The 24869-nt window shown below is 34.9% G+C and overlaps 1 protein-coding gene across 7 annotated transcripts in view; it reads left to right on the top strand.

Moving 5' to 3' along the window:
- SGIP1 (SH3GL interacting endocytic adaptor 1) overlaps positions 1-24869 on the top strand; it is a 131163-nt gene that overhangs the window by 69992 nt on the left and 36302 nt on the right. For 2 of the 7 annotated variants that reach the window (XM_081948281.1, XM_081948279.1), the window contains 8 exons: positions 239-290; positions 3025-3110; positions 3825-3923; positions 4434-4508; positions 6308-6763; positions 13438-13562; positions 15179-15305; positions 19451-19480. In XM_081948281.1, the coding sequence (XP_081804407.1) occupies positions 239-290; positions 3025-3110; positions 3825-3923; positions 4434-4508; positions 6308-6763; positions 13438-13562; positions 15179-15305; positions 19451-19480 (1050 nt within the window). The remainder of the gene's footprint in view (positions 1-238; positions 291-3024; positions 3111-3824; positions 3924-4433; positions 4509-6307; positions 6764-13437; positions 13563-15178; positions 15306-19450; positions 19481-24869) is intronic. The other 5 variants (XM_081948284.1, XM_081948280.1, XM_081948285.1 and 2 more) reach the window with 3 other exon arrangements.

Here is a 24869-nt window from a genome sequence, read left to right as displayed (position 1 = left end):
ATAGCAGAATTGTTCTTGCAGTAATAACTCCTGCATACCACAACATTAATTGTCTCAACTGCAAAATGTTTACAAAACTCACAATATTATGCAAAAGGGATATACTTGTGGTCTCAGATCAGCACCAATGCCACATCTTCATGGGTCCACTGTTCAGTTGGTTTTATTTAATATTCAGCAGGCAGTTTGTCTACACTGTACTCCAAGAAAACAATTTTAAATGTATCTTTTGTGCTAGGTGAAGAGATAGCAAGACCCAGGCGTTCAACTCCTACTCCAGAGCTTCTCAGGTTAGTGTAAAACTGAGTCGCCAATGATGTGGAATTCTTATTCCCAAAATGGACATGTGCAGAGGGATTACTGTTTTGTGCTTGATTGCATTAAAAGATTAACTCTACATTTGTTTCCTATAAAAATGTATAAAATTATAATTTCTTAGCTAATTTAGCACCAATTTCCAGCCCTGTATGTGGCAAATATATACGCAAAATGGTGTTCCCTTTTTATTTATGTCTTGAGTATGAAAAGAATACTGTAATCCATCTTTTTATCTAACTTTTAGAGATTCTGGGGAGGACTTCCATCTGTATCAGACTGCGAATTTTCACAGATATGATAGCTTGGTTGCCAGATAATATTATCAAATTAAAACAGCCTATTAGCAGAAATGTGTAAACAAAATGTACAATATTGGAGTCAGCTCTTGCCTTTTATTTATATTTACTTACTCTGTTATTTATACTCATAAGACTCCAAATACATAAATAAAATGGATTCAAAATATAATAGATGTATTATTTTACTGGATTACAGTATTCATTTTCTGAGTGTTTATCCAAAAATGTGTAATGTATGAACTATTGATTAAGACAGAACATTGGACAAAGAAGAAACAAATTATACCAAAAGAACCTTTTGAGTTTTACAAAAGGAAAGGTACTATTGATCAACATTTATTTGATATCATTTGATTATCAAATATGTCCAGGAACAAACACAGGGAATAACTGGTATCAAATGGCTTTCAATCAAAATATTTGAAGAATAACTTTTTTTATCCCAATCTGCTATGATAGAGCGAATACATAAACAATCTGATATCACAGATTTATATATACTGTACACACATATTTGCAGACATGTGTGTATGTGTGTGTGTGTGTAGAGGGGGAGGGGGAGGGAGGGAGAGACGGAGAGAGAGGCGGGGTGGAGGGAGGGGGGAGGGGGGAGGGAGGGAGAGGGAGAGAGGGAGGGAGGGAGGGAGGGAGGGAGGGAGAGAGAGAGAGAGAGAGAGAGAGAGAGAGAGAGAGAGAGAGAGAGAATGAGAATTAACCCAATCTACGCAATAGTTAGTGACCAGAACTAAGCATTGGGACCTGATACTAATTGTTAAAATATAACTTGGGTTGTTTTATTTTTTTAAATCCCTTAATCATTTCAGGAAGTAGACACATTACTTCATTCAATTTTAAGAAATAGTAATTGTGGGGATAGTTTTCATCCCCTAAATTCTTCTACCATATTGTAAATTCTTTTGGCAACATAAATTCATTGTAGAGGAACTACAGATTTTTTTTTAGTAATAAGCTCTTTCATATAAAAACAAATCAGTGGGAATTGAAGTATAATTGTCATTAGTGTCATTATCTAGTAAAATGTTATTTGTCCTCGGGTATTTTAAAATGTCAGGCAGATTTTTTAAAATGTCTTATAGAGGATTTAGGCACTTGATCTGTTTTCTGATGTTTTCTTATTATATTTTACTGGGATATATTTTAGAGGATTTCTTGCTTCTATTATGCTATCATTCTGATATCTTTGAGTGGAAAATATAACAAAATGCCTTTTAATATATTTTAATATATTAAATGATGGAAAATGTTATACAAAAAGATAGGTGTAATATTATACATATTGGCGTAAACTATTCATATACCTGATAACTTTTTGCTATTGACATTTTAATTTCCTGAATTTTTAAATATCAAATTGAATCATATTGTCTGTTATGTTGTAAATAAACTGAATAAGGTTCTTTAAAAAAAAAAGACAGGAACCTGAAATTCTGCTTCCAGTATTTATTTTCTTGCTTGTGGGTTTTATCTTTGGTTGGTATGTGTATATGTGTGTCTGCATTTTTAAAGAAACAGAACAGTATTCCAAAGGCTCAATTTAAAATCTCCAGAGCTGAGTAAGCACAATTTTCTAAATATTAAAGAAGTTTTTTTTTTCAGATGATTCTCTGCTTCTACTGCAGAACCAGAAAGTCACAATGTTATTTTCAAGGAAATTGAGCCCCATTTGTCTAACAATTTCAAAATCTGGTTCCTGAACTTCCCTTTTCAACTATAGAAAGTAACATGAATAACATGAAATAAAATGCAGTAAAAAGGACTCCTATTCAGGTAGCTCAGGGGTGGGCAACTATGACAACTTTTTGGCTGGCTCAGGAATTCTGGGATTTGAAGTCCGTAGGTTGTAAAGTTGCTATATTTACCCACTCCTGAGGTACCCACTCTTTATATTCTATTCCATTCTCCCAACACTTAGAATATTCTATCTTTAGTCTTTAGTGGCTCTTGGGAGGTTAATAAATTGGCTGTTTCATTTTCATGTGTCCAAATCCTAGCAGTATTCAAGTCTGGTAATATGGATGGTGTTCTTTGATTTCTTAAGGATTAGTACTTAAGAACCTACTTTGTTTTTAATATATTAAATTTTATAAAACTGTTCATATGTAAACTTTTGAGCATTGAATGGCTACATTGACAACAATATACTGTATATTTCAGCATAACTTAAAACCGCATAGTTGCTGCAGTACATCATATTTTCCTTACATAGATATGGCAATGGTTATTAGCAGATCTATAACAAGCAATCCATAACAAAAATCAATTCTTGGGTAAATGTATAAAATGACATTTAAAAGTTTGACATTTGTTTTTATGGAAAATGTATTTTTTTAATCTAAACTATTTGTCACATCTGCTGATATCAAGTAACTAATTTTTTTTTCTGTAGCAAAAGAACTTCAGAAGACGCTGCTGTCCTAGCACCATTATTTGGTCCACCCCTAGAATCTACATTTGAAGAAGACAAATTGGAAGGTAAATTATTAAACTGTATTTATGTATTAGATCCATAGTTTGCTTTTTTCTCAGGGGCTCAGATAGGAATGCCTAGCTTTCTCTCTATTTGAGTTTGTTCCTATAGCCCTTGTGTTAATTTGGATTGGAAAATGTGATCGTTACCCAATTAACTTCTATGATTGGAAGTTGGATCTTACCTGCTCCAGTTCAATATCATCCCCATACCATTACTCCATGTAGATTTTGCATCAATGCTGCTTTCATTATGCTGTCCCCTGCTGTTTGAGCAGATGCAGCTGGCTGTTTCTTTCTTATTGTGATTGCATCTATTCTCGGCAGGCTGCTGATTTGCTAATCTAAGAAAAACATGAAACCAAATCTATTTTAAGTTTCCTTCTTTGCTCCTATCTGAATCATTTTTAACAAGCATTTTGATATTTTTTTTAAAAAAAAATATGTGCCATATTAGATGAATGAGAAATGTGAAATGGATACGTGCATCGGGAAGCCACTGGTTCCAATATTGTACTGCACATTTTATGGTAAAACAAACACTCAAAATACTACTTACAAGTATTTGGATTACTTTGTTTTTATTTCTTTTATTTGAATAGCTGCTGTCATTTCTTAATACCTAAAGTTCAGAGTTAAACTCTTACTGGAAATAAATAAGAATCAAGTTCTTGTGTTACTTCTAGATTAATATGTTGTTATATGTCTGCTTATATATAGCTTCAGGTCCCATAGATCAGTGTGAAGTTTGGGGTTCTGTGCAACGAGCGAACTCCAGTGTAGAATCTCCAAATGCATCACGTCCCTTCCCATCTGGAAGTAAGTTAGAATAATTCTTGGAAAAAGTGGTTTAATTTGTTGGGCCTGTGTAATTGAAAAATTGTGAAATAAAAAAAAAAGAAGTAAATCTACTAGGGATCTATTATACTGTGTGGGAACAGAGATATTACTTCAACTGTGCAATGAAAACTCACCTTTACTGCCAATATAATATATTAGAAAGAGAAATTAATCAGAAAACAGAAGAGAAATTTATCATTAAAATGGCTACGTTATTTTAAAATGTATAATGTTTAGCAACATTATTGTTTCTGCTTCCATGTTAAACATGTGTTTCTGATGGTAGCGATACTCTGCATAAAAATTATGGGATGTTAACTAACAACTGCAAGCTGCTAACAACTGTTGTTCCTGCACAAGTGGAAATGTCTTCTGCTTGTACAATGAACTCTCTGAATTGCAGCTACATCTACATGAGACTGAGTTGTCAATTCTTTGTGATTGAGCTTTGTCTATCTTTGTCTTTGAAATGTTCCTTTTATGTTACAGCACCTCCACCACTTCCACCCAAAAATATTCCTGCTACACCTCCCCATGCTGGTTCCCCTTTAACAATTGGAGTAGGTAAGAATATTTGACACAAATAGTCAGGTCTAATACTTGTACATTTGGCTGCACAATCATGATGACCTTGTTTAGCATACATTATGAAACATTAATATGAACTCAATCACAATTTCTTAATATTATGCATATACTGTATGTGTTTAATATTTTGTTCACAAAATATTTTAAGCAGGTTTCTCTTTTTAGATATAAAAAAATAACTGATGAAGCCTAATACATTATCGTCTAAACTCTTGAAATTTTGAAATGCTTCTGTCACCTGTGCTATATTAAGCACTCAAAATGTGAATATTTTTTGGTAATTTTAATTTTATTAATAAGTGTTTGCTTAGAAGACTCAATTTTGTATAAGAAAAGTTGGGAAGCTTAAATATGTTTGTCTTGAATCTTAATGCATTTAGGGTTTTCTTCTCAATCAACAAGTGATTCTGTTATATAAGGAAAACAACCATGCGTGCAAACTCATTTTTTTAAACATTTCTTTACAAACATATGTAACATTTTGGATCAGAATTTTTTCTCTTTTTATAAATATTTCATTGATATATACATGTCCTATGGTAGATGGTTACCTCCCTTGGTGTGCTATACTTTGATAGAAAGGTAGACTACAAATATACTAAAATATATAATGATTATGTTTCTCAAACATAGCCTTCTCCAATCCTATCTGGAATTTAGCAATCGGGAAGGGGGAAATTGAATAAAAAATTAATATAATTTTGCATTCCTAAAGAAATTGGGCATTTTGGTTTTATATATATTTAATCATAATTACAGAATAATTATTTCAGAAATTATATTCCATCAGTGTATTTATTAGCTGTGACCCAGAGCTCTGCACATATGGAATGGTCTTCTTTTTTATGAAAAGAAAATAGTTCTACATTGTTTTCTATTTTGTATGCAATTTGGAAAATTGCAGCCATTTCAGATAAAATGGAGGCCAGGGATGCATTTCCTGTTGTCATTGGGAATTAAATTTACTTAACTTTTGTTGAATGACGACTAATCACAAAGCTTAAGACACATATGAACTTTAAACATTTTCTTTCACGGAAGGAAAAGAATTTAGAAACTGTTTATTTAATTTCAGATTATCCCAAGCACTGAAATTTAGTAATGCAACAATTATTTGAAAATAGCAACCATTAATTAATTTTTCATTAAGAATCTTTTTCCTGTCACTTAACACATCTGTTGTCAAATGTTCTTCTACATTTACTAAAATTTATTTTGGCAATAACAACGATTCAGCTGAAGCATAGAAATGTATTACGAATTATATTCTTTTTGATTTGCTAAAATAACGTCACATTGCATATCACATAATCCAATGCATTATGCAATACACATGTTCATACGTGCACATACATCACCTTGTTTAGATTTTTATTGTTTTGCCATTTCTCTCCTAATATCTAGTAATAAAGTCAAAGTGTCAATTGTGTTGCCTAGGTAATTTTCTCTATCAATATATAACATGTATAGGGTTTCCTGCCTAGGCAGGGGGTTGGACTAGAAGACCTCCAAGGTCCCTTCCAACTCTACTATTGTATTATTGTATGATATTTGATTTTGAAAGAAGAATGTAATTTACATGGAATGTACCTCAAAGTTATATGGATACCTGCACACAACTATGTTCTCAAAAGCACCTTTTGAATGTGTTATCAAAATGTCTTTGTGCTAGAATGTAGCTTGAATTTTAAAATCCCCATACATACGTAGAGCAATAATACAACTTAACTGTACCAGTTGATGTTAAAGTTTGAAATCAACTACTTTGACCACAGGAAATGACCAGACAGCAACAGAGGTCAAAAGTGACAAACTACCATCAATCAATGACTTGGACAACATTTTTGGCCCAGTATTGTCCCCCAGTTCTGTTGCTGATAACGCAGAGGATAAATGGATCAGTTTTTCTGATCAGTCCCTGGAAAATGTAACTCCAGAGGTGACTTCAAGGGAAAAAGTGGTGTCCCCACCTGTGGCATCCGAAATCCCAGAAGAGCCTCCAGAGGCTGAAGTCTCTCGCAATGTTCCTTCTCCACTCAATTTAGAAGAGGTTCAGAAGAAAGTTTCAGAGCAGACCCACGTTAAAGATGATAACTTAGCACCAGCAGCATCTCCTAAAGATTTTGGGGTGGGACAGAGAGCAACACCACCTCCCCCTCCACCTCCTACCTACAGGACAGTGGTGTCATCACCTGGACCCAGCCCTGGCGGTGGCACAGGAAGCACCAGTGGTATGTCTAAACAGCTTTGAGTGTGCTTCAGTGTGGCCATGAATGCTGCCGTGTGAAACAACAAGCCTTTTTTAGCTGTTAGTTTTTTGTTTTTGTTTTTTGGCTTTTAGCATCAATCATTCCCTTTTGTTTGATTGTACTGTGCCCAGTGGCCTTTTTTTTTTTCTTTAATTCCGTTCTCTTGTGACCCAACTCAACTGTTAATCCTTGATAGTATGTTTTATTTTCCTACCATTGCTGAATGTCTAATTGTTGATGGGAGAGCTTTATGTCTTAAGCACCAGGTAAAGGTGGAAATGTATTATCATTGATCAGGATTTCTTTAAATTTATTAAAGCTCTGAATCAAGAAGTGAAGTATTTAATTTACCTCACTTGGCAATTTTCCTCAGGAGGAAAGCACAAGAAAAGAATCTGTACTTTGCCAGGTTACCACAGTTCCTTCTTGGCCTTTTTGCAGAAAAAAGAAGTCTAACATGACTTTCCACCTTCATCTATATAATTCAGGACTTCTATAATCAGTAGTCATGAAAAAACAATTTGATAGCACTTTAATAGCAGCAAAGATCACATCTGTCTAGGAAATATCTATGCTTTTTATGGAAAGTATAAGCACATATTAATATATTAAGTCTTAAATGAAGGATTTTTCCCCCTCTCAGGGCCTGTATCCAGGGGTGGGCTTCAAAAATTTCAGCAACAGGTTCTCTGCCCGGTTGCTGGGTGGGCATGGCCTAGTCAGCCTCATGCACCATGGCTGGGGGGGGGGCATTTTTGTCTTCCCCAGGTTCTGGAGGCTTTCCTCGAGCATTTGGGAGGGCAAAAACTGCATCCCCCAGGCTCCGGATGCCCTCTGGAGGCCAGAAATGGGCCCATTTCAACCTTCTGGAACTTCCAGAAAGCCTGTTTGCCCCCTTCCCCGAGCTTCCATGTGGGCCCTGCACTTACCTCACATCCAAAACAGGCAGCGTGGAGACTCCTGGGAGGGGTGGGAGGGGCCAGCCAGGGGTGGGATTTGGAGGTTCTCTGAACCGACCATAATGTCTCCCGAATGTGGGAGAACCCGTAGCAGCGCACTCCTGTCTGTGTCCACTGTAGTGATCTTTGCTCCACCACAGAATGGTGCCTATAAATGGTACAGAAAATATTGAGGACATAGATTGGTGGACTTCCCTGGCTTACCTCTCCCAACAAACATAATCAACCAAACTCCTTAAATGGGATGGGGATCTGGGAGAATGCAAATTTTAATTGGCAATCAAAAGGAGCCTCTCAATTAGCTTATATTCAGCTGATAAGCTCTTTTTAAAAAGATAGCTATAATGCTATTCAAGAATAGTGCTATACCCTCATGAGAATCAGCCTAGACATCAGCTAACAGGTATGATAAGAGTTATACAGTTAATGAGCAGTGAAAGAGTCAATTTTGTCTTTCTTGCTTCACTCACTTGGGGGAAAATGGACATGTCCATACAGTCATCAGGAGATGAACTCAATTTAAGAGAGATAATAATGTAATCTTAATATAGTAATCCCAATATAGTAATCCCGATACAAGTTATGTATAGTGCTATTTCATTGGAAATACAAGTGTGGATATAGCAAATGACTGTAGTAGCCCAAGAAACAAACAATGGGTAAATGAAAAATTAGTTTAGTCTCCAGGAGATCCATTCATCTACTTCTGAAGCTGTTATTGTGTACCATGGACTCCAAATGACATCAAGACAAACTCCTTCCCTTTGTGATGATAAGAAAATATTGGTGGCTATTCTCAGACTAATAGGAGCTCTGATGGGAATTTAGCAAGACAGTAAAGTATTTAAATCTGAGATCAATAATCAATACTTCAGGGGAGCGATATTTGGGGTTGCTTTCCCTGCACATACGTTTCCTAATGTAGCCTTTGAGTAGCTTGGAAAATAAAAATGGAGGGATGAGAGTGAAACATGCACTCCATTATTTCTCCAAGCAACAAGTTAAACTCATCTCCCTTTGTAACTAAAAACAATTGTCCAGAGTCTGAAAAAGAACTGTAGCTTCTTCTTATATGGGAATATTTTCTTGAGTGTGTCCTGTATGTAACTTGCTTTGGGCAACATATGCTTTGTATTTTTTCCCTGGCTCCCAATTCAATTTTGGAAGGAAATAAAAGCTACCTGTTGCTTAATTACAAATAGGAAATCAACAATGTGTTCATCTAAGATGAGACTGAAGAATACTCTCTTGTCTTTGATAACCTCTCCTTGTTGATGCTTACATAATCCCTATTTTCAAAGAAAATGCCTTTTGTGGCAAGAGTGAACTCCGAGAGAGGGAAACAGAAAGATATATTAAAATGCTACTCTGAGGCAAAAAAAAAAAAACCCAAAAACATCACCCCATTCCAGGGGGTCTTATAACTTATCCTTCCATGTTGTATTTTTGTTCCTTAATAGAAAATTTCATCATTACTGTTTTTAGGAAACAGACTAAATGTTATCATTAGTCTTTAAAATTACCATTTTTGTTTAAAGCAGGAAATGCCCTTACATGTTCCAGATATGATTAATGGAATAGCTTAGAGCTTGTATATCTATCTATCTATCCACAAATGGATGATGAAGTGAATAACTGCCGGCTTAGCTACAAACAGTTTCGTATGGCTTGTCATTGAAATAAAGAATCAGTTTCGCACATTTGAAATGCTCTAGGTCCGTGATGGCGAACCTATGGCTCGTGTGCCAGAGGTGGTACATGAAGCCCTCTTTGCTGGCCCGCAAGCCATTGCCCCAGGTCAGATCTGCATGGTGTTTCTTTTGTGAGCTTCTGTTTCCCTGCAAATGATGAAACAGAAGCTCATGAAAGAAAAAGATCTGACCTCTTTAGGTCTCTCCTGCACATATGTTTGCGCACATGCATGTTTGTGTGTGTGCATCCGTGCACATTTTATTTCTTATTTCTTATTACACGCCTGCACCTTTCCGTTTGGGCATGCGCACACGTGAAGTTTGGGCACTCGGTGCCTAAAAGATTCACCATCATTGCCCTAAGTGGAAGAAATCCTTTTTTAATTTAAATTATTTTCCCCAAAAAAACCGGAAACCAAACTTTCACAGTTCATTTTATTTTGGGGTAAAACGCTTCTCTTATTTCTTGAAGTGTTTTATTTCCCTGAAGTTTGATAAGTTGATTTTGATTAAGATGTTCTCCCTGAAAAATACAAGTTGGGCCTGGGGTTGGATCTGCAATATAATTGCAACATTATCTGTTTACAGCAAACTAGGATGCATCTTTTTTTATAAAAAGCAAGTGCAAAAATAGATTGTGTATTATCTGTTTTACTTATTATTCCCACGAGTGACTGGAACTGGATGTTAATTGGGCTTTTAGCATCTCTTACAGTTCTATATAATAATATGTGCAGTTAAGGAAGATAGGGGTCTGTAGACATGTATGCTTTTCTATTTCAAAATTCCTTTTCTATGTAACTACAATCAATTATTACAATATATTTTGGAGTTGTTGTGTTTTTGCTTGTTTTGGCGCTTTCAAAGACAGTGTTGATGGCTATTGAGGAAGTTTCTTCTTGTGTATTTACCACAACACATTTCCATGAAGTTTTGTATGTGGATTAAAATGGAGCACAGGAATGTATTTTCAGATACCAGTCCCAATAAAAATAATGTAACTTAATCCAGTCATTCTGAATTCTGCAGTGTATGTCAAGAACTCAAAAAGGATGAATAAATTTGCTTAATAATTAGATGGAAGAGAGGGAAAGTTTTCCTTTTCCTTTACTCTACTCTACTCTACTGGTTACAATGAAAAAATAAGAAACAATCAGAAAGCTGATAAAGAAAAAAAAACTAAGCATATCTAGGAAACATGCAATATCACAAAAATTGTGTGTGTGTGTGTGTATACAGCCATTCTAGCCCTTTGAAATGTCAGTTACCACCAAAATTATCATAATGATTGATTGGCATTAGATACAAAATGATAATTCTATTAAAAGTGTCCATTTCTTTTTCGGATTTTGAGACAGAACTATCTTGTAATTTCTACACTAAATATTACATTTTAGAAAATTGCTAAGATATCTGAAGATTCTGTAAAAACATTTTCAATTCTGTATATCATTCCTTGAATATAAAGCTCCTTTGCTGTTTCCAGAAGAGAGATGTATTCTTCCAAAGGTCAAGTCCCACCAATTTCATAGTATAGGTTCATTACAAGAGTGCTTTTTCAAAAGGGAACCGGACTTTGTTTTTTCCTGAAGACATTTCACTTCTCATCCAAGAAGCTTCTTCAGTTCTGACTGGAGAAGAAGAAAGTCCAGTTCCCTTTTGAAAAAAGCATCTTTGGGACAACCGTGACTTGGATGATTAAGAATCTCCATAGACATAGATTCATCAATGTACATTCCCTCTTTATTTCATTTGTCACTAATAGAGAAATCTGAACTACACAGCAGTACACAATGAATATTTGTGCAATCATTTTGCAGGTTTTTTTTATGACAACGAAGGAAAGGAAAGGAAAAGAAAGGGAAAAGGGCAGGGCAGGGCAGGAAGGAAAGGAAAGGAAAATTAGTTTCAGAGCAAAAAATGTATTACTCCAGCAGTATGGGGTCACTAACAAACCTAATTTATCAACTTTTTCCAAAGCCTCACCTTGCATAAGCAAATTATTCAGAGCATGCTTAGCAAATGGAACATTATTAATGCAACAAATGTTACATAATAATTTATGATGCTGTATTTTAAAGCTCCATCCATCCACCCTCTCCTCGCAGCTGAGTGTTTTACTGACTGCATGAAGCATGTGATCGGTCAGTGCTTATAAGTTTCACTAATGCTGACATGGTAGATCAACCCTCCTGACAAGAATGTCTTGTTTGATGCTAAAGGGTTCAGTTTAAGACTTAGGAAAACACCACCAAAATCTGATTGGTTGAATATAGACCTCCTTTCTCTATTCCCTTGAAATAAATCTTTGTCATTTGATAGGGCTGTGCCAAATATTTAAAATGGGATCTTTGTAAAGTATTGCAATATTTGGCTTCCCCAAGCCAAGTATTCATCCTCAAAGCATCCAAGTCACCTCTTCCTAAACGCTTTCTTACCTGCCTATGGATTTGTTTGCAGGCACAATTTTTCTATGCTGACTGCCCCCAAAGTGGCATTGCATGCACACATACAATACTAGGCAGACAATCAGACAAATCCTTCCAGCATTTACTCCAAACCATCTGGAGGATATCTCTGCTTTAACTTTTTAAGGGGGGGCACTTCATTCACCCTACATGTTTCACAAAGCATCCCTTCCAAATGCTTTGTGCAGCCCTATGTATATACTTTTCATCTTGGGGGAAAGAAGATGTAGTATTCATTGGAACGGATAATATAATAAGTATGTATATTTACAAGTTTTAGGGGCCATTTTTATATTTTCCCTTTGGCAGCGTGAGAGCAATTGCAGCATACTTCCTTCCTGTGATACACACTAATCATTGCTGTACACTCACCGGGCATACAAGGAGTCCATGCTGTGAATTCCTTCCATGCTGCAACTGTTCTAGTTTCCAGGAAGAATACTGATAGTGTAGAAAGAAGACACAGCTTGAATTCTTCCAATTAAAACAAATGTTTGATGTCACCAAACATAAGTAATAGCTTAAATGTCATTGGAAGTCATTTCAGATACGATATTGGAGTTCTGGTAGGATAATTTTTAAAGATTCCTCATATTCTTAAGTTTCAAAAAAGACATTCTAGTCCGTTGGCAAAAAAAACAAAACAAAAACAAAAAGAATTTGTATGGTAGTTGGATTTACATTGGCATGTGACTTAAATCAGTTCAGTATTATTCTTTCATAATGAATGATTATTCTTAAATGAAACAGCTTGTTTAACAACTGTCAATGGCAATTTAGAAAACGTGTTCAACGATTTGGGAAAAAAATACCTTGAAACAGTAAGAAATATATCAATTTCTTAAATTCTGGACATGCATTTTTCTCCAGAGTAATATCAGTTTTTCACTAATTTTCATGAATCGTCCTTGGTTGCTATCTGATTTGCCAGCTCTTTATTCTTCTTTTTACTGTGATTTACCATTCACTAAGGTTGCAAATCCATTTACATGGGAGTTTATTCATATTTCTAAATAAATCCATGCAGTTTTGCAGTGCACCTATTTTTATCATTATTAATTGATGGCAGCGTCCCCGATTACATTTTTTGGAACAATAGCTCACTGTCCATTTATTTACAAGTTAATATTAAAGAAAGAAGGCAATACTTTGGAATGCTGAGCAGCCACACTTAATCTAAAACGATGCCGTTCAACTAGTGTTCCTTTTGAATTAAACTTTGTAAGGTTTATACGCAAGCAAACCTAGCCAAAGCGTATATATTGTTACATACATGTAAAAACTGCACTGGCACAAAAGCAGAGAAATGAGCTGTTCATGGTGACCTCTCTGGTTAGCAACTGTCTATTTCATCCAGTTTGAGTCCACATATATGAAGGTATATGTTTACTCAGTAACCCCTGACCCAAATCCCAAGCTGGTATTGCAATTGTTTAGCTTGATTGACTCTCCGCCCTGTGGGATAAATACTTTAAAGGTACAAGGGAGCCGCCATGAGAGCAGCTTAACCCCATACTGATGGTGTACATTTCTTTCAGGGTCGTCATCACCTGTTCGCCCTGCGACCCCATTGACATCTTGCAGCAGCCCTACCCCCCCACCACCGCCACCTAGACCCCCATCGCGTCCAAAGTTACCTCCGGGAAAGCCAGGTGTTGACGTGGTATGTTTTCAATTTTCTTTTACAAATTGCTAACTGCGCTGAGTTGGGACGTCTCTTTGCCTACTGTAGAGACATTAAATACTGTAGATATGGGGGGGGGGGAATATTATATTAACCACTGTGGGCTGGCTTGGTTATGAGTAAGAGGAATAAAAGTATAATAATTAAGTAAATGAAACAAAAAAAATCTAAAATTATGTTTGTTGTCTTTAGTTAAATTCTTGATTTCGTTTAAAAATACCCAAAAGTGTGTTATAATGTAATGTTGGATTTTTAAAATGAATTAAATATAAAATTGTGGGGTAGTTTTGTTGGCTTTCACGAAGGTTTTTTTTTTTAGAACTTTAGCAAAAATATCAAGTTTTTCTCATGGAAAGAAATGGTAATAATTTATAGTTTTTTAATCATTTCAAATCAATCACTGTTGCTACTATTTGCATCTATTTCTTTACAAGATAATCTCATATTTATTAAAAATAATATAGGATTGGAAAAGACTTGTACTTCATAGACTGAAAGATGGAGCTAGAATGTGATTTTTGCTAAAATATCTTCACCTGTTTTCCATGACTCCAGTCTTACCCAAGAAGGAGGAATAGAAAAGAATTACTGGATAGTTGTTACAGAGAAGTCTAGCCAAATAGCAATTCTGATACTAAAAATTCAGAATTCAGCATACTATAAGATTGTACTACTCTTGCTTCACCAAAAGACATCAAAAATGAGACCACTCAACCCACAGGAGCATCATTAGCTTTGGGCACATTAATGCTTTGTCCATTATAGTTAAAACTGGAACAGTTTCTTATTATGACCTTATTTTCAAGGGCCCATAAGTATATTACTCTTCTATGCTGGAATTCTCAATTTCTTGCCTTGCCCCTTGAGACTTTCCATCCCGGGATGGAACGCTAGACTTGAACATAGATTGAATTAAACTGTCAGCTTTCCTTTGCAAATTAATTAAAAACACCTAGTTCATTTACAACTTGCTGAAAGCCAATAGGTCAGTACGCTCTGCTCCTTTGATAAACTGTTCTCTGAGAGCAATGGAGATAGGGTTGAAGTTTGTGGGATGCAAAGGGAAATCAGCTAACAATTTAGTCTCAATCTCCTATCAGGTGAATCTTTATTATAACATTCCCATTTCCTGAAAGGCTGAATTCTCAACCTATAGATTAGGTTGGAATATGTAACTTTTGTTATCTATTGACCTTTCAAATGTGATAAAATCATACATGGTTTGGGTATTGGTTTGGGGATTTTTAAGAATGAATGGGTGGGTTTGCCCCTTAAGAAAGGAAAGATTCCATTTTGATTCTTCAAAGCCTTCAAAACAAAACAAAAATGGCCCATATATTTGGTGTCACACTCTTCTTGGACGAAAAGAGGAAGTTGGCAAACCAAAGATTATATTAATTAAAGATGAAACTTGCTGTCAATTGTAGCCAGGCTGCTGAGAAATCAGAGTAAGTATCTACTTGATATTTATGGATTCATCCTCACTTTATCCCCAAATCTAAGACTATGTAGAGTTATGAATATTTTTGAGTACTGAGTGGGTTCATTAAGTGATTATTGTGTGTATTTTTAATGTTCTTTGTATTTATCTATAGTCCAGACCTTTCAGCCCTCCAATTCACTCATCTAGTCCTCCTCCAATAGCACCTTTAGCTCGTGCTGAAAGCACCTCTTCTATTTCATCCACCAATTCCTTGAGTGCAGCTACTACTCCTACAATTGGTAACAACTTTTTTCTTTTCTTTTGAACAATAGTTTCTGTTAGCAGAATGGCTTAAATCCTTTGGCTTTTGAATTTTTTTTATTTTGGTTATATTTTCTTTGTTTCGTTGTCATCATCATGCTGAATGGAAACAGAAAAAAGGTGGGGGGGGGGGAAATCATAACAGAGAATTGCAGCTGTGATTCTCTTTAGACCAATACATTTTTAACATACCTTTATATACGTAATAGTAGGATCTTATGGATCAGGGCTCCCCAATCCCAGGGCCTTGGGCCAGTGACAGTCCGCAGCCTATTAGGAAGTATTGGAGCAAGCAAGTGAAGATTCATTTGCACATGTGCAGGATCTAAGTTGGGTGTGAAACCATCCCTCCCCCTGTTTTCAAGGAAGATGATTTTCCTTCTGAAACTGCTCCCTGGCACAAAAATGTTTGGGGAACGCTTATAGATTACAAAAAGTATTACACAGATTATATGTGATCGTAGGATCTAAAGGAGAACACATTCATATTCTGCACACACATTCAATTTTTTTCCTACGTTGTACAGACAGAACACACTCCTAACTAACAAACATTGGAAAAGAAAATTACATCTTTAACTGTGCCTTTTTTACAAGAAGGAATCAGAGCAAGAAAGGAATAGATCTCAAGCAATGTCAGATTTTTTACATTAAAAAAGTTCTTAGTTAAAACCAACATAGTTTTAAACTACTGCTTTGTGCCAAATTAAATTGAACTATGTGCTTTCGGATAATCTGTTCAGAAGGTGTATATGTATAGAATTGTCATGTATATTCCTTAATATCTTGGCAATTTAATAGAGACCAATGGAAGAAAGAAAGGGAAGCTAGCTTTGTTTCACCCAAGTATTCTAATTTTACATTTCAAAGAAAGCAGAATGTGAAAGGGCTGCTGTGTCTAACCATTGGTGGCATAGTAGTTAAAATGCAGTATTGCAAGCAAACAATTCCCACAGCCTGGAGTTCGATCCTGATTGGGCTGAAGGTTGACTCAGCCTTCTATTCTTCCGAGGTCAGTAAAATGAGGACCCAGTTTATTGGGGACAATGTGCTGACATTGTAAACTGCCCAGAATGTGCTGTAAAGCACTGTGAAGCGGTATATAAATCTAAGTGCTGTTGCTATTATAAGCTCCTCTCTGCAACAGCCTATGGCAGAAAACTAACTGCATACCAGAGCATGACCTTTCTAATCAATATAGGAGGACAAAGATGTGCTGATATGTTCACCGCCTTGAGTTATTTGTAAAAACTAATACAGGTGGAATATAAATAAATAAAAACGATGGCCAGTATCCAAACGCATCTTTCTTGTCTCTTAATGTCTATCATCAAAGAAATCCACCCCACTAAAAAAAAAAGAGTAATCTGAAATGTATTTGATTATAAGTAGCTCAGGTTGGTAGTTGGGCTGTTGGGCTGAACTCCAAGCTTGGCAATTTGGTTGCAAATGTTTCATCACCGTTCTAAGAGACATCAGCAGTGCACTTTGAAGTGTGCTCATCTGTGTACAACCAAATTGCCAAACTTGGAGCTCAGACCAACAGCCCAGTCATCTTGTCATCATGGTGGCACATACCTTGGCAGACTATTTATGGAATTTGGTCTTTTTAATCGTCACCCCTGTGGTTTTAGTGGGAATGTAGAAATTGGTAGGTGGGGAATTGTCAGGTTTCTTCTTCTGGCCACATGAGGTGCCCACTTAAAGACAAAATGGGAATTGCCACTATTTGCTGCCTGCAGAGAGAAACTCCTCATTTTTGTAGATCATGACTACAGGTGGTGGATGCCTAATCTAAGTAAAACAGCCATTCATTGGGAATGAGCTTGTTTGTTTAGGAAAGACTACACGGTAGACAGTTTGGTGCCTTCTAAATATTTTTTTAAAGTTTATTTCTCCTCTGCCTTGATTACTGTAGTTTTAATAGCAAAGGACTATGGTACTAGGTACTTAAACATCTGGAATGGGCCAGATTTATACTTGCTCAAGAGGGTCTGTAAAGAAGAACAGCAGTCTGATCATTTGATAGTCACAGGAATCATTGCTAAATTAAATATACTTATGCTAAATACATGCAATTGAGTAGAAAAAGCAGGAACTAGCTACATACTGACATTATCAAAATACTGTTATGAACAAGATGTGTTTTTTTTAAAAAAAAAATTGAACTGCAGGAAATGAATAACAATAAAACTTTAAAGCATCTAAATGCTTTATGTGAACCTTCTAGGAATTTGAAATGTGAAATTATTTTACTTAAGATATTATTTGTCCCTTTAAAAAAACTGCAATGTTAGAATCATACATTCTCTATTTATCCTTTTGTTTCATTGTTTCTTCAGTCTTTCTTGTTCTTCCTGCCCTTTTCTTTGCTGCTTCTTTCACTTTTGTTTTCATTCTCAACTTCTTGAATCATCTATTGTGATTCCCACTGCCATCTTCAGTTTCAGTTGCATAACTTTATTTTTTAAAAAATCTTTTGTCAGATATAGTTCATTCTGCTGCTGATTTCAGATTTACTCTTTGATCTGCTTCTTGTTTCATCAATATTTGTGCCCTTTTATGCATCAATTTTGTGGCATTTAATTCTCATTTATTGCTAGGTTACATCCTTTTCTTTGCTGTTATTTGGTCTCATTCTACTATTAATCAAAATTCTGCTTTATCACCATTTCTGTTATGCCCCTCTTATGTCAATTTTCTCTCAACTCTTTTCTAGTCTATGTGGACATAAAAGGCATTTTGATTATCTGCCTAAATATTCTGATTGAAGTCAGAATGGCAACAGTTTGAATATTCTTTCACAATAAATCAAAGTTGACAATATGAGAAATCAGAATCAATTGATATGATTGTATTTTTGTTTACATGCTGGACACTGATTTCTTACCCTTTACCCTTTTGTTATTAGGAAATGAATTTCCTTTTGGCTAGAGCATGTATTCAACTAATAAGTTGTTAAACGTTTAATCAAGTGCTTCAAAATCTTTGTTGCCTTTCTGAAAAATCTTAATTTAAGTTCATTGCCTATTATGAATAATGTGAAATTGGGAAGAGGGTCTGAGGCACTTTTCTGACTTCTTTGCAAATTCATTATTTATCTCTGTTTTTATTTGCTGTTAGTCAATAAAACCATGAACATTTTATCAGTGTATATCAATCAGTGGAATGAATAGCAACTCAATTATATAATGTTGTAAAAAGTGGTCTTTTAGTAGACTGTGTTATCAGTGACTCAAAGGTTTGTATTGTACATGAAGCTGAGTGTTCCATGTATTAGTGCATTTTATAGAAAACTGAATTTATTTAATACAGTGTTTAAGGAACATGCATCAAATCTTCAAACAGCAAGAATATTTTAGAAATTACAGTTGAAAATCTTGCAGACTGATAAAACAAAAGCATGTTTAATTAGCCATATATAATTTACCTTAGAACAATTGTTTTGTTTAGGGGAACTGCTCAGATATCTTTAATTAAACCTTCTATAGAAATTAAAATTACCAAATATTCCAGTTGTATTTACAGTAGATTGATGGTCTTGGATATTTTGTTAAATATATAATGGGATATAGACACACTGTAGTACAAACTGATTATGAGAATTATGAAAGAAAAATGGCTAAGAAATCATTGGTTCTTATTTTATTTTATCATCGTTATATTTAATGATTACTTATGTGTTACAAATGAATGGCTAAGCATTATTTATGGTTAGAATATTAAAATAACTCAAACTAGGTGTATGTATGTATGTATGTATGTATGTATGTATGTATGTATGTGTGTGTATGTGTATGTATATATATATATATATATATATATATATATATATAATGTATATATTCTTAATTTCTATATTTGAAATTTGTTGAATCTGTATTTCTGTACTACAGAGAGCCAAAGAAATGGTCAAATTCATGGCAAACCACTTTTAAGACTATTTTAATGTGTTATTGAACACAAGAATATAAGTTTTTTTGTATTAAATTGAGCTGTTTTGTCCTTTTGATATTGTTGATTGTCTGTGGCCATGCTCAAAAATTTGTTTCGTTGTTCTAAATGAAGAAAACAATCATTAAAATGTCAAATTCTGTATTCTCCCCATGCTCTCACTGAGCAGGGACGGAGGGAAGGACCGTATTTCCCACAGGTACCCTAATTTTAACAATCTCCCTTAATTTTTTCTTACAAGTTGGGGGGGGGGGGGAAACACACACTGGGGAATGTTTCAGAATGTATTGGCTTTAGAAGACAATAAATGGAATTTAGTCTTCTAAAAATAAGAATGTTTACTTACCCTATCTGTTCAAAAGCATCATTTACTCCAAAAGCCTCTTGATACTGTCAAAATTGGTAATGTAGTTGGTTACTGAATGAGATGGAATGGGCTTGGCCAACTGCATATGTCACAAGGTGTGCTGAATATCCTGAATGGCTTAGCATGTAATAATTTCTAGCTGAAGGCAAAAACTTGATGGACAGTTTGTATTGTGGGGATGAAGTGGCAATTGCAGTTGAACCAATCTTGGTTGTACAAAGATTAGTTTGGGCCTTTCATTTGAACAATCAACATAGATTTCAAAATACATGCTAGGAACTTGTCCCCTGGATATAATAAAACATGCAAGCTATTCCCATTTACAGCAAATCTGATGAGGGGGGGGGATATACATTGGAAAAAATATTCATATCGCAAGAAGGATTGAATGGAATATACTTGAAAACAGAGAAATCCATTAAGGTTTTGGATTTAAAAAACAACACTTCAACAGGTATAATTGCAACAGGCAGGAGGAGCTAGGAAGGACAAACTTTTAAATCTATGAAAGTAAAAAAAAAATGAAGTGGTTGCCCACACATTGATTTGAAATAAAGAATTATGCTTAGCAGCACAGAGATTTCATGCTTCTTAGTCTTACATTATTTTATCACGCATTGTTCTTTTAGTTTCTGAGATTTATTCCGTACATTTATACTTTGTCCAAAAGAATACCACATAGCTTTTGTTTATTCATTTGCCCTTTCTTATATTTGTTTTTGTCTTAGTGGTAGTATTGAACATGACTTTGATAATAAAAGAGATGTGTCCACCATTTCTGTGTAAAACATTTTTTATTGTAATATATGTGGATTTGGTTAATTAGGTTTTCATTTAGAATTTGTGTTTTCATTGTTTTTCTTTTGCATTTCTTTTGCTTGTGGGTTTCGGAAGATGATACTTATAATGACAAATTGTCATGTTTGCAAGGCACTATGAAACATCTGCAGGTACCGTACAAGCAGAGTTGTGTGTATTTTAAATGCTTTCTTTACTACCACTCTCACTGCTATGAGAGTCAAATGCATTAAATGCATAGCTGATATAGAGGAACTCACGTTGCACATAAAAATGCAGTCTTCTGAATGCTCAAATGAGTTTCTAAGTGGAGACATAATATTTGATACTTTGATACAGGAATAACAAAATTTACTAAGGACTATTATGCACAAAAAATTAATTATATATGTTCTTCTTCCAAAACTGAGACACAAAGACATCCATGCATACATACATACATGGCTATATGGATACATGTATTGTTTCCAGGAATTTCAAAATTAGGTATGCATTAATTTCAGTAATAGAAGTACATCACGTAATTCCAATTGTTAGTCATGTTGTTGCCTGAATCCTTAAGTAATGAAAGTCAAAAAAAACCTTCTAATTGCTGACAAGTAATGTTAAAAGCTTCTTCCTTTGGAATTTTAATAAAGTAAAAAGGATGGATAAAACCCTGCACTTAACAAGCATTACAGAAATTCTGCCCACCAGTTTATTAATCTCAAATAAGCATTGCTACTTGGATAAACACTGCACCAGAAATTAGCATCCCCTTGGGAAGGCCATCAATTTTGAAGATCCATTATAGCTGATTTACAGTGTATGTTACCTTTACAAATAGTGCATGTGTGGCTCCAGAAACGTCTTCAGGCCTCCCCTTGATTCATGATTGTTTTAAGATGTAATTGTAGCATTATTTGGTTCTCTATTTTTAAATGTTTCATGCTCGAACAACTTTGCAAGATTGCAGCTTCAACTTTCAAAGGGAAAAGACACGTAAATGGCAAATTCCACGCGAAGCTATTGGAATTAAACTATATTAAACTGATACCAGTCATTGATATTATACCCCACTAAGAAAAAATAAAATAGCATTAAAGAAGAGAGAGAGAGAAAAAAAATCTCAATCACTTTTTCAGAAGTTCACAGTTATCCCTATCTGGTAGGATTCCATACTTGCTTATTTTGTTTTCTTCCCAAAACAAAACAAGACCGTTGTTGATTAAAATCCTCCCTAATTTTCCTTGCACATTAACAACTTGCAGCACCTCCTCTTTCCCTGTAGTGAGATTAATAACCTGCCTTTCTGACTCACACTTATGTCCTTCTCTCTCCTCTCCTTAACCTTTCCCATTCCGCTTCAACTCCCCGCCATACAGAGAATGAACAGCCTTCTCTCGTCTGGTTTGACAGAGGAAAGTTTTATTTGACTTTTGAAGGTAAGTAGTGCATAGCATATTGGCTTGGACCTTTAAACATCCTTCTTCTTATATTTTAATAGAAGCCCATTGGCTTCTCCTAAATAAAGAAACCTATTCTACTTTTCAGTATAGTTAATGCTATGGCTACTTAGTGGACATGATAGGCTCAATCAGAATCATTTTTAAATTGGGTTAATGCTACAACGTCCATTCGACTGTTATAATTATTTTCATATAAAGGTAAAAAGAGAGGCTACTTATACAGTAAACATTAAAAAAAAACTTCAGTTACTGATCACCAAGGAACTTGACTCTGTCAACCAAGGCTTCTGGTATGCTTTGCAATCAAGATTGCATTTTGTAGTCATTACACTATGTATACATCAAGATAATGTTTGTGCTACTACTTGTAGAATTTGCCATCATACTGAAAATCTCCCAAACAATTAATAAACTATTGTTCCATTAATTCATTTAATTAATTAATTATACTAATTAACTGCTTGACTTATACATTAGCATTTTTAGAAAGTAAAAGTGATTTCCTCCCCTGTAAATTAGTATTGTTCAATTTATTAAAATTATGAATTATCCATTTATACTTTAGCATTATCCATTGACACTCATCATGTATGGCCATCATGTAAGCTATGTATGATTTTTTCCAGCTTTGCTATTAATGAGATTTACATCTTGCCTTATAATGAATGTTTCATTCCTATTCCTTGTTGTATCTGGATCAATAATCATTCTAACTTTAATCTATGGCATTTTGTACTTATATATTATATGATATCTATGGGATTTTATAGTAGTTCTGCATACTTTTTCAATCTAAACAAAAAAAAAACCAATCTTAGAGAAGTGTACACTCTAGGTTGGATCAAGAGTTCAATCATGATCCAGAATTTTGACCATGGTTAGTCTCCAATCCTTTTTGTTAATTAGCATTTTGCATCTCAATAAAATCCTCTCTAGAGAATTGGAGTTCCTCTTAGGTGGCATTGAAGAAGGGGCCTGAAGGGAAACTAGTAAAATTACTTTCTCTTGACTATCTGCAAAGGTTATCTTGGAGCCAATTGCTTCCATGAATATTTAGGATCAAGTCAATTAATTTTTGCAGAGGAATATCAAGTCTTGTAATTGTTCTGTGCTTTCTTTTTCTTTTAAATTGAATTAATATATCTTGACCTGGAAGAAAAAACAACTCATGACATAAGAGGAACTAAATGTAATATCGAGTAATTCCATATATATGCTACATCTCATTTGCCATTTGGGATGTACTTATAAGAAAAATAATGCAGTTTGGTTGCTTTAGGAATCCATCACTTCTTTTTTCATCTAAGTCCTAGATACAGCAAATGTGAAACAGGGATTTTCCTTAATTAGGAAGCACCCACCTAAATCTGTCCTAAAAAGTCAAGCTAATTTGTAGATAGTTATTTATTACTTTGGGGGCTTCTGTCTTTTAGGAAAACATTTCAGGGTTTTAGAGGCCTAGACATAGTACAGCTATTCCAATTGCAAATGTCATCTCCCTTCTGTGATCAGTAGTTTGGAAACCACTCAGGATGGAGTGATTGTGCTGATCTAGAAAACAGCTATGAAACAGAGACTTTAATTGCATAATGCCTGCATTTCTCTCAATCATTCAAACATTGAGTCAATCTGCAGCAAATGATAGCTTCCTAATTGTACCCTACCTAACCTTAAATTGCTTGCATCCTTGTTTGGTTTTAACAGATGTTCAAGTCTTCAGCCTTCAAGATAGGGGCAGAGGCAAATTGCTAGATGTTTTAGAGTGTTGCAGGCATTCTCGTTCCACCAGATCTAAATATAACAATGTGCTCCTGTCCATGCATATGCTTGGTTGATCTTGTGTTTCAACCTTTTGCAAATGAGAGTTCCGTATTTCCAAGTATCCATAATTGCTGTTTCATTTACCTCCTATTATGTTTAACAATGCAAGCTGGTGACAATTGCAGGCGATCCCAGATTCTCATAAAACATATTTTTACTATTGGGCCCGGGGCTAAACTTTCTAATAGGAATTTGCAATGCATATACTATCATTTTAAAAAATTACAATATCACTACATTCCTCATTCTCTGTGTGCTCATCAGCTTTTTCTTTCTGAGATTCCTACTGTATTTTCAAAACAGCACCACATAAACATAGTTTTCAGGGTAAGATTTTCATTTACTTTTCCTTTATAACCCTTTTCAAAGAAGGTGTGCTGAGAACATGTTTCTGATAACTTAGCTTCCTGAACTGTTGTATTTTTGATAACATTCCACCAATTTTCTTAATAATTATAGTGTGGTTTAATGCTACAAATGCAGTAGAATGCAAACAACATATACAGGACAGTTTCCTTGACATCACATCTGAAAATATCTAAGAGTCTTTTATAGAATGATATTGCTGTTAATTGCCTTGGGTGTTATGGAAAAGTAAGCAATTTAAAAACTATGCAAAAATGTAGGTTTTGTTTGATAGATTATGTGCCATCTAGTTGGTGTTGACTTTTAGTGATCACCCTGTAGATTTTCTCTGTGATGATCTTCCCTAACCTGTTCTATCAGGTCATCCAATGATGCATTCATCACCACTGTAACTGAATCAATCCACCATAGTGCTGATCCTTCTCTTCTTCTCTTTCCTTCCACTTTTCTCAGCATTAGAGCTTTCTCTAGCAGCCAAGTATTCTTACAAGGTGTCCAAAGTAGGATAAGTGAGGACTCTTGATGGATTTGCTTGAGGGTCCATTTGTTTGTTATCTTCATATTCTCAGGAATCCTCTTCATCACCAAAGTTCAAAAGCATCAATATTTCTTGACCCTTTTTTTTATTCTTTATGGTTGCTCCTAGAAGCTATCTACCATTTCAGTACCTTAATTATCCACTCTAAGGCTGTTGCCATACCTATTGTAATCAGTTTAGTTTTCTTTAATTTTAATCCCATTTGTTCACTTAACTTTTATTACTAGAACTTGCAGATCCTTTGCAATTT

Source organism: Natrix helvetica (genome assembly GCF_964273705.1).
Source record: "Natrix helvetica genome assembly, chromosome: 3".
Lineage (NCBI taxonomy): Eukaryota > Metazoa > Chordata > Lepidosauria > Squamata > Natricidae > Natrix > Natrix helvetica.
The sequence above is the reverse complement of the archived record's forward strand: the minus strand, read 5'-3'. Positions and strand labels throughout refer to the sequence as shown.